Source organism: Rhagoletis zephyria, unplaced genomic scaffold, assembly GCF_001687245.7.
Source record: "Rhagoletis zephyria isolate East Lansing unplaced genomic scaffold, Rhagoletis_zephyria_1.1 Rzeph_scaffold_06624, whole genome shotgun sequence".
Classification (NCBI taxonomy): Eukaryota; Metazoa; Arthropoda; class Insecta; order Diptera; family Tephritidae; genus Rhagoletis; species Rhagoletis zephyria.
The window spans coordinates 1-10,966 of NW_016163707.1; the positions used below are offsets into that span (position 1 = coordinate 1).

At 36.2% G+C, this 10,966-nt stretch overlaps 1 protein-coding gene across 1 annotated transcript; it reads right to left on the reverse strand.

Moving 5' to 3' along the window:
- Nucleotides 1–33: 33 nt before the first annotated feature.
- Nucleotides 34–1,613, reverse strand: LOC108373355 (uncharacterized; the record flags this gene model as incomplete). Its single annotated transcript, XM_017629232.1, has 1 exon — nt 34–1,613. A coding segment is annotated over exon 1 (1,580 nt), but the record flags the coding sequence as incomplete, so codon positions are not given.
- Nucleotides 1,614–10,966: the final 9,353 nt, after the last annotated feature.

Below are 10,966 nucleotides of genomic sequence, written 5' to 3' on the forward strand. Positions count from 1 at the left end.
GTAAACAATCCCAAGTGCGTTTTAAGTATCAACAATTCTGCCGCAAAGTCATCTACGACTAGCTGCTGGTAGGCCTGCTGCAGGTCCAATTTCGTAAACAATTTCGCGCCCGCGATTTCCGCCTTTACCTCAGAAAAAAGTGGTAATGGATATGTATTAGGCTTAATCACGGCGTTTACAGTACTGCGATAGTCCCCACAAATCCTCATAGTACCATCTTTTTTAATGACTGGTACAATTGGCGTTGCCCAGTGTGAAAAAAGCGTTGGCTCCAACACTTTCTGCGCCACTAACTTTTCAATTTCTCTTTCTACGGCTGGTTTCCAAGCGATAGGACACGGCCTGTATTTACGAAAAATCGGCTGAGCTCCTTGTACGATTTCTAATGATATGGCAGGGCCATTATGCGCGCCCAAATGTTCGTTGAACACCGAGTTATATTTCTTCTCTAACATGGTGAGATCCGTTGGAACATCTACTGTCAATACTCCGTGCACCGTAATCCCTAACGCGTCAAACCAGTCTCTGCCCAGCAAAAACCTGCCGCCACCTGCAATGACCAAAACGGATAATACGTACTTTTGCCTATTGTATTCGACATTCACCCGAGCTGATCCCAAAACATTGAGTTTTTCTTCCGACCACGTTTGCAGCATGATATTGGACGGCCTGAGGTCGCGATTACCCAGGTTAATGCGGTTCCATGTTATCTCCGAGATAACCGTAAACGCCGCACCGGAGTCTACTTCAAATGATTCTAACACACCGTTGAGGTACATCCCCGTTAGAATCTTTTTTGTGGACGTGGCTTGAACTGTATTGAGTTCATAAAAGTAATTATTTTCTTCTGCCGCTGGCCCTGTGTCCTCCGCCTCTCCATCTAATGCGTGGACTGCAAGTTTCTTGCGGTCATGTGCTCTCTTTTTGAAACACGCTTTCATAGAGTGTCCTTTTATCTGACAAAATTCGCATTTCTTATCTTTAAAATGACACTTGTTTGCAAAATGGCTGCCCTCACAACGGAAACACTGCAACTTTTCTACTTTCCTGGGTTTATTCTTCATTGACACCGCCAAAACGTCATTACCATTGCCGCGCACGTCCCTTACATTGCGGTAAGCCGCTTCATGGGCGATTGCTATCTCGTACGCACGTTTAAAGTCTAATCTTGTTTCGCTAAAAAGACGTTTTTGCAGCGCTTCTTCTGCCACTCCGCATACAATTTGATCCCGCAACATATTATCCAGTTCCATGAAGCCACAATGTTCCGACAGTTTACGCAAGTCTTTTACGAAATCAGCTATTGTCTCCCCACTATTCTGGTGCCGCTTATGGAACGCAAACCGCTGCACAATCTCGAGTTTTTCAACGATTTCATGAAGCGATACGTCTTTTGGAGTCAACGGCGTCAATAGGGAACGGATTATTTCGTAAGGTGCTTCCCCGACGCATGATAAGAAAATCGCCCTCATCGACGTTTCGTTAGCTATTCCATTGGCTTCGAAGTAAAACTCCATTCGTTCTTTATAGTTATTCCACGCCATGGTTGGTTGGAACGGTTCCAGCTTGCCGAAAGATTGTGCGCCCATCAGGTTTACGTCATTCAACGCCATCTTTTACCCTCGTCGCCAAAATATTACGTTTTCGACTGAAGAGTAAATATAATAAAACACGAGAAATATGCAGTGTGAGACTTGCGCTCTTTATTCTTTTGTCTCCTAGTCTCGTCTGATGCACGTGCGCATCTGTCAACGTCATATCCTGTTTTCTTTTAGGGTTGCTTCAGATATTGTCATTACAGGGTGCCTCGTCGTATACTACAGACTTCAAATTACAAAAGAAGGGCGATGTTGGGGGACAGTTTTAACGTAGCATCTCCACAGGCAAAAATATGGGGTACAATTTGTCATTTTGTTTTCCAGATATATGCTTTATCAGTGCACTTGCACAATATTCGCATTCGCAAAAGTCCGCATTGATTATTGCGAATCCGGAAGCGAATGCGAATGTTAAAATTAATGCGGCAGCTCCGCGGTTGCGAACGCGAATGCGAATATTCGCAACAACCCTGCTATGTATACAATATTTTATGCTATATAGTACGGTAGTAATTTTTTATTCAAGGTTTGTTGCTATAAGCAAGTAGCGCAGGCAAGTCGCACTGCGCTTGTGCAAGAAATAAAAACGCTCTAACTTAGGTCAACGGTACTCTTCATAATAAGTAAATAAATTCAAATCTTGTATGAGATTTATTGTGGTATTCTCTNTTTTATGCTATATAGTACGGTAGTAATTTTTTATTCAAGGTTTGTTGCTATAAGCAAGTAGCGCAGGCAAGTCGCACTGCGCTTGTGCAAGAAATAAAAACGCTCTAACTTAGGTCAACGGTACTCTTCATAATAAGTAAATAAATTCAAATCTTGTATGAGATTTATTGTGGTATTCTCTCAGAACACAAATGCGATCATGAAGAAAATCGCATGAAAGTATGCGCTTTGTGTGGGAATAAAATTATTTTTCAAAATAAAACTTCCCAATATTTTCTGTTAACTGGAAAAAATATTAAAGTAATACAGGATCATATTAATGATCAGTTCGATATTTCTAATAAAAAGTTCCCAAAAAGTATATGTAGCACATGTCGATTAACTGTTAATGAATATGGAAAATAAGTTTTCCAAAGACCTTGTTTGGAAAAAGAAATAAGAACTATGATTTGCAACAGTTACGTTTGCCTAACAGCGCGACTTACTAGACATTCGAAAAAAACAAGGGTAGAGGTCATATTCGAGAACTCTTCACCAAAATTTATTTAACTAATGGTCTTGATGGTCCTGTGCAAAATACGTCGCTTTCTAAAAATGAAGAAATTGCAAACAAACCATGAATTTCTTTTGAAATCAGTAGCAGGTGCTTTCAAGGAATAGGCAAAGCTATTCCACATTTTTGCGGAGGCCCTTCTTCCTCTAATGTACGTGATAAAGTTTTCAATATAGTAGAACAATTACCTGAGAAACAACAGAACCAAATAGTAACTACCCTTTTGAAAAGAAAACTGACGAGCAGTAAAGAAGGAGAAAATGAGTTTCTTTTGAATACACTGGGTTCTAAGGCAAGCATAACATTAAGTAAGAAAAAAAAGGAAATTTCTCTGCTCAAAGTTTAGATAACTTCGAAGCTAATACTGCATAATCTACAAATTATATGAAAAAATTAGCAAACTTCATTCGTAGTACAGCTGGAAAAAAGTCAGTCCCTACAAATTATAACCAACATATGTATGAAAACGCAAAGGTGATGGAAGACTTTTATAAAGAAGGTCTCTTTGAATTTGAAACGGCCAAGGAAGGAATTAAAAAAGACCAGTCATGTATGCCAATGCGACAGAACTTTTTGACTTTGTCTTTGAGAAAGGGAGCATTGAGTATATAGAAGAAACCAAAATAAAACTATTTAATGGCAGATGGAGGCCAAGATTTCTTTAAAATTTCCATCTCAATTTCAACGACGACGAATTTCAAGACGAGGAAGAAGCAAATGATTCCGATAAATGTAAGAGTAAGAACCTTTCATATTACTCCTCTGGTGGAAGTATTTCATCGCAACGTAAACTCACTAGTGTCTACAAATTAATTGTATTATAGGGGTATTCTCTGAGTCTTGCAAAGCCCTTGCATGGTGCACAGATTGCACGGATTGCACGGTTAAAACCGGTTTTCGTATGGGACAGCTTTGCAAACCGTGCACCGTGCAAGGGCTTTGCAAGACTCAGAGAATACCCCTTATGTGTTACGTCGCTTAGGGGTAAGGTTGGTTGGCATTCAGGCACGCTGGCATCCCGAGCTAGCTCGTCGGTTGGGGGGGGGCGGGCACCTCCAACCACCTTACTTGCAGCTGACATAAACAAAATTTGTCATCATGGCTGTTAGAGAAAAGACACTGAAAAACCGGGAGAATAGAAATATAAAGGAGATAGAAGAGGCCCGTCCGAGTCAGGGAGAGTCAGCCCACCCCATCTACGTTCTTGTAGCCTTGGACTTTGCCGTGACTCCTACAATTGGCAAAGTCCCCTAAACCTGACCTTAGTTCGTACGTCTATTGACAAGTCATGTCCAAGTCAGTAACGTCAAACAGTGTCGACACCCATTACCCCCCTGTTGCACCAGTGTAACATCCACACCAATATAAAAAAATCAGCAAACCATGATTTTTCGTTGAATCCTAATCACATTATTCATATATTTCCTTAGTAAGGATTTAATATACAGAGCTTATTATAAAAACGTTGTACTCAACTATGCTCAGTGTTTATATACTACTACAAATGACGAAAATTCAAGCTATCCAAAAAAACTCATTAATTCACTTATATCTATATACCTACGTATTTATACCTAGTATTTATGGAGTTTGGCGTGTTTGCGGTGAATAATGAAACTCGGGATATAGAAAAATTTCAAAGATACAAAACGAAATGGACATTGAAAGAAAAAGTGTAAGAATATGTACATGTGTACACGAGTACATATGTAAATATACTATATATATTTCAATTTCTCTATTTACTATGCCCGCACTGTATGTAATATTGCAACTCTTGCTCTCATGTGTTTAACATATATGCCGGTACCGAACCATGGGTGCATTTAACTATGTATGTAGGTATATAACTTAGGTATTACCACTTACCGATCTCGCATGTGATGTAGGCGCCTGCATACAGGAGATGGAGAGGCTGGAATCAAAAAGTTATGGAAATGCAAAGAAACAAAAAAACTAGCAAGAATTTGGCTGCATACTAGAATGGGAGCATTCATAGGTGGGTAAATGTCATGATTGTGCTGTAGCGTTCTTTCATTCCAGGACGGTCACTAGCATACATCACTACGCCATTTACCCTTATTAATAAAAAAAAACGTGCGAAAATAATTAAATTGGAATACGCGGCAACTAAATTTCATACCTCACTTGCATATTCGCCAAATACGAACCTACAAAACAACCAACGAGGTGAAATCGCAACAAAATTTAAAACTAATTTGTGAGATTAAACGTTCTAATATTTGCAAAAAAATAAAAAAAAAACAAGTAAGAGCAGCGCTGTCTTCGGCTATGCCGAAGGCTTCATACCTTTCATGAACATCTGCAAATTTTACTTTGACAGATTACTGCTTTTGAATACATCTGCATACATCGATAGAGGAGTTACATACTTATATAAAAAATCGCATCTAAACAATCAGAGGTATGGAAGATATACTTTATATGGCACCAATCTAAGTGATTTTCACTGCTATGTGATCGGTATGTAAACCGGTAACACAATTTATTGGGTTTAGTTTCCTACATAAAGGAGATATATGGCAAAAACTGGTATCTGAACAATCAGTGCTATAGGAGATAAAGCTTATACAGCATAGATTTTGACGATTTTCTCAGTAGACTTTGTATTATTATTTATAAAATATCTTACGAAATTTATCGGTTTTAGCTGTTCAAATAAAGGAGTTTTACAGTAAAATCCCATATCTGAACAATCAGATGTATGGAAGATATATGTTGTAGTCACCCGATCCTTGTTATTTTCACTGTAAGTATTCTGTTAATAATGAGTGAAAATGGTGCGAAATTTCATGTTCCTAGCTGCATAAATGGAGGAGATATGATAAAAGACCTCATATCTGAACAATCAGTTGTATGGGGGCTGCAGGTTATAGTGACCCGATCTTTGTTATTTTCGCTGTAAGTCTTCTGTTGATAATGAGTGAAAACAGCGCGAAATTTCATGGTCCTAGCTACATAAATGGATGAATTATAACGAAAAATCTCATATCTGAACAATCAGTTGTATGGGAGCTATAGGTTATAGTTACCCGATCTTTTTAATTTTCACTGTAAGTTTTCTGTTGATAATTATTGAAAACAGTGCGGAATTTCATGTTCCTAGCTATATAAATGGAGGAGTTATAACGCAAAATTTTATATCTGAACAATCAGTTGTATGGGAGCTATAGGTTATAGTGACCCGATCTTTTTAATTTTCACTGTAAGTATTCTGTTGATAATGGGTGCAAGTATTGCAAAATTTCATGTTCGTAGCTGCATAAATGGAGAAGTTATAATGAAAAATCTCATATCTGAACAATCAGTTGTATGGGAGCTATATGTTATAGTGGTCCGATTCTTCCGGTTCCGACAAATGATTAATACATTATAAAAATACACCCACCTACCAAATTTGATCCGGATATCTCGAAAACTGAGAGACTAGATTGCATACAAACAGACAGACAGACGGACAGACGGACATGGCTAAATCAACTCAGCTCGACGTTCTGATCATATAAGTATACATTTTAATGGGTCTATCTCTTTTTGTTCTGGTACTTACAAACATCGGACCAAAGTTATAATACCATTTCATGCTCATGAAAGGTATAATTAGCACAATGATTACTACCACCTAATTGCTGTGGCCTTGGGAAAAATGGAAACCGGCCCTATTTTAGTGGTGCCCAAGAGCGGGGTTTCCATACAAATTTTGACAGTTCATTTATAAGGTTTACACAATTATAAGTTTATACGGTTTACAATGCATTTATAAGGTTTGATGAAAACCCTTATTATCTTCTCCGTGCGTATTGATCATGATATATACGGATCTGAATTAGCGACTGGAACACGGCTGTTTGTTAAATGTATACTAGTGGTATTCATCTAAACCGATAACTTTATCAAGCAGATAATCTTATAAGTTTATGCACTCTGTTACATGGACGATCCACACTCTCTTTTCGTTTACACATGCGACAATAGCCGTGTTTTCTTTGGTTATAAAGCGCAGTGTCACTAACTTTATACTACTAGCACGGGGATAAAGAAATTATAGAAACTACCTCACTAAAGGCCTGTATGCAGCTCTCAAGAAAAGCAAAAACTCCATATAAAATGACGTACAAGAAATGGCTAAGAAATTTTCTTGAGTCAAATTTTCTTAAGGCAGTATGCAGTTCTTGAGAAATTTACTACGCTTTCTACTACGGTTTTGTAAAGTTTTTTGTGAAAAAAGAGCACAAGGCAACCCAGGTTTGCAACAGAAATATATGCCCATTCCATTATTTCTTGAGGAAAGAGTGAGGCAACAGGCTGTGGGGTATCATAAATGTCAAAATTCCTTGGACACACACGCGAAATAATGGCAATTTTTTCTTGACCGTTTTCTTGAGAGCTGCATACAGGGCTTAAATTGGAAAAAATTATATTTACGAGATATCTATTTAAATAAATGTACATATAACATAAAGGCTATTTATTTGAAGCAAGTTATAAGAAACAATGGCAGAATGTCTGTTTTGTGTATGAATTCATTTGTCACGGCTACCGAACTTTGCGAATTATCAGTGAAACAAAACAAACAGACGGGATAATAATTGAACCAGATCTCTATCAGGATCATATCGTTGTTGAATTTGCGTGCAAAATTTGTATGCGGATCCCGATTATTGCCTAAGAAAACATAGCTAGAGTTGCGACAGAGTTGCATTGTCTTCAGTTTATCAAGTTTATTCAGTGAAATCGCTGGATAAATTTATCAGAAATGTGTAAACGGGTTTCCATACAAATTTTGACAGTTCATTTATAAGGTTTACACAATTATAAGTTTATACGGTTTACAATGCATTTATAAGGTTTGATGATTACCCTTATTAATTGTGTATGAAATATTAGAAAATATATAAGCAAAGTCTACATATGTATGCATATAAGCATGAACATAAATATGTACTTACATATTTAATTATCTACATATGTACATCTATATATATAAGACGCGAAGGGATTTTTTGTGCTGCATAAAAGATCTGTACCGTTCGTCCGATTTTCAAAAATGAGATGTCGAATTAAAGCGCTTGGTCTGTAGATGTGCAATAAGGATTTACTTTTCCGAATAGGGTTGCCACCTGATAAAATATTGCATTCAAATGATTTATAATCAATGCCATCAGATCCACACCGTTCGTTCGATTTTCAAAAATGAGGTGTCAAATCAAAGGGCTTTGACTTTACGTGTGCAATTAGGGTTAAATTTTCGAAAAGAGTTGCCACCTTTTAAAAAATTAAGTTAAGTTAAGGTTATACGTGAAGGCACTTTTTGTTCCGGATAAAACATCTTCTCCGTTCGCTCGATTTTCAAAAATGGGGTGCCAAATTAAAGCGCTTGGCCTGTAGATTGGGTAACTGATTTTATTTTTTTGAAAAGAGTTACGACCTGCAAAACAAATATACTCAAATTATTTAATAATCAGTGCTATCAGATCAGCACCGTTCGTTCGATTTTAAAAAGTTAGGTTTCAAATTAAAGTGCGCGGGCTGCAGATGTACAATGTGGTTTCACTTTTTCGAAAAGAGTTGCCACCTTTTAAAAAATTAAGTTGAAATTATTTTGAAAGTTAAACCAATTATTACAAAATGGTTGTCAACGAAACGGGTTTAAAATCTTTGTCTCTTAACTTCACTGGAGGGTTGCCACCTGTTCAAAAATTAAATTAAATTGAAGTTAATGGAATTACGTAACGGCCATACATATTTATCACCATTTGAGTGCTAGGCGAAAAGATTTCAGGAAGACATTAGTATGTAAATATTTTGAAGAGGGTTGCCACCTGTTTCAAAAGTCGATTTCAGTTAAATTAATATTAAAACATGTAAAACAAAAGAGTGTTAAGAAATCTTTAGTTTCAACACTAACAATATTTTTGAGGTGTTTACAGAGGGATGCCATCTATTTAAAAAGTTAAATTTAAATTATTTAATAAGCTAAGTAAATGATTAAAATATTGGTATCAATCAAAATGGGTTTGACAAGGCTTTATTTCTGAACTATATTTAAGGGGTGGCCACATGTTTAAAAAATCAAATTCAACTTAATTCATCAGTTAATTAAAATATGTACCACAATGTCATTCGAGGGTAATTTAAGAAGATTATAGCCTGAAACTACGTCTGAAGAGAACTGCCACATGTTTAAACGTCGAATTTAATTAGCTTATACGAAATCTATTTGAAATACGGGTGCCAAAATAAAATATTCATCACCATGTTAGGCGAAGGAAATTTAGGAATATTTTAGCTTGAAAAAATTATTTTTACAAGGGTTGCCGCCTGTTGGAAAAGTCGAATTTGATTAGCTTATATACAAATTATATGAAATATCAAAATACGGGTGTTAATTCCGGGAACATTAATAATGTTGTAAAAGAGTTGCCACCTGTTTAAGAAGTTACATTGAAATTATTTTGTAAAAAAGATAAATTATCAAGAGATAGATATCAATCGAAATGTGTTTGAAAAGGCTTTACATCTGACCTCTGTTTGAAAAATCAAATTCAAATTAATTACTCAGTTAATTGAAATTTGTGTCACCAGAGAAAGAGACTGAAAAGGCTGATTCACATACAACTTTCTTCGCTTTGCTTGATAGTTCTTTGCTTTGACATATGTATAAGATCGATGTAGGCATATGCCTACGTTTGAAGCAAAGCAAAGCAAAACGAAGCAAAATCTTGGGCAACTCTCAACTTTTGCCCGCTTTGGCAATCAGCTGTATATATGTGTCTTTTCTCGTGCGCTTGCATTTGCATTTAATGACAAAAAAAGGGTAAATAGGAATTTTTATTGCTATTATTAATGCGTATTATTATATCGTTATCTATTTTACAGAGAAAATATATGGAGTAAAAGGAGAACGCAAAAGCTGTAAAAGCGTTTATTGTAGCATACCTTCTGCGTTTGTTGTCAAAGTTTGAACTGTCAAGCAAAGCGAGGAAAGTGGTATGTGAATGGCCCTAAAAAGGCTTTAGCTTGAAGATACGTTTTAAAAGGATTTCCACCTCTTTAAATAGTCGAATTTAGTCAACTTATACAGAAGTTTTAGGTAAAACTAAAAAAAACACCTCGAGTAAATAAATAAATATCTTTTATTAGGCTTGCCACCTTTTCGAAAAGTCGTTCTTATCTAACTAAGTATATACGTATATTATACGAAAGGGAATTTTTTTGTGAAGGTCACTAGATTTGCACCGTTCTTTCTAATTTCAAGTATGAGAGGTGGCTGTAAAAATAGGTTAAGATTTTGTTTTTTGAAGTTGGAACTTTCTTTATCGGTACAGAGTGATTTGAAATTTTGGAGATATTAAAAACCGAAACTACGCGAGACCTCTCTTCACTTAGAAACGGCTGAAGGGCATTTAGCTGCAATATGGCACTCGAACCGCTTATAACTCTGATTAACATTTAGAATATTTTTTAGTTTTTTTAAATTCAATTTTGGGGGTTTTAACGCCATGCGGGTTCGCTAGTATGTATATAATACGTGAAGGGACTTTTTGTCCAGGTCACCTGATCTGCACCGTTCATTCGATTTTAAAAAATGAGGTGTCAAATGAAAGGGCTCGGGCTGGAAAAGAGCTATAAGGTTTTACTTTTTCGAAAAGAGTTGCCACCTTTCAAAAAATTAAGTCAAAAATTAAAAAAAAAAATAATTAATTAGTACAATATGGGTATCAATCTAAATGGTTTGGAAAAGGTTTTATTTTTTTATTACATACAAGGGGTTACCAACTGTTTAAAAAAATCAAATTTAATTTCAATTATTGAAATTAGATAAGTAAAATTTTCATCACAGTATGGGTGTTGGGCGAGGGAGATTTAAGGAGGAAATAAATAAATGAGGGTTCTCACCTAATTTAAAAATCTGAAGTACATTAATTATGCAGAAGTTACTTAGGTATGTGAAATATTAAAACATGGGTGTCAAGCAAAAGTGTGTAGAGAGCTTTACTTTGAGCAGCCAGACTATTTTTGAGGTTTTTAAAACGGGTTGCCGCCTGTTTTAAATGTATGGGTGTCAAACGATAGAAGTCTAAGAAAGTTTGAGTATAAAAATATTTTCAAGATGGTTGCCACG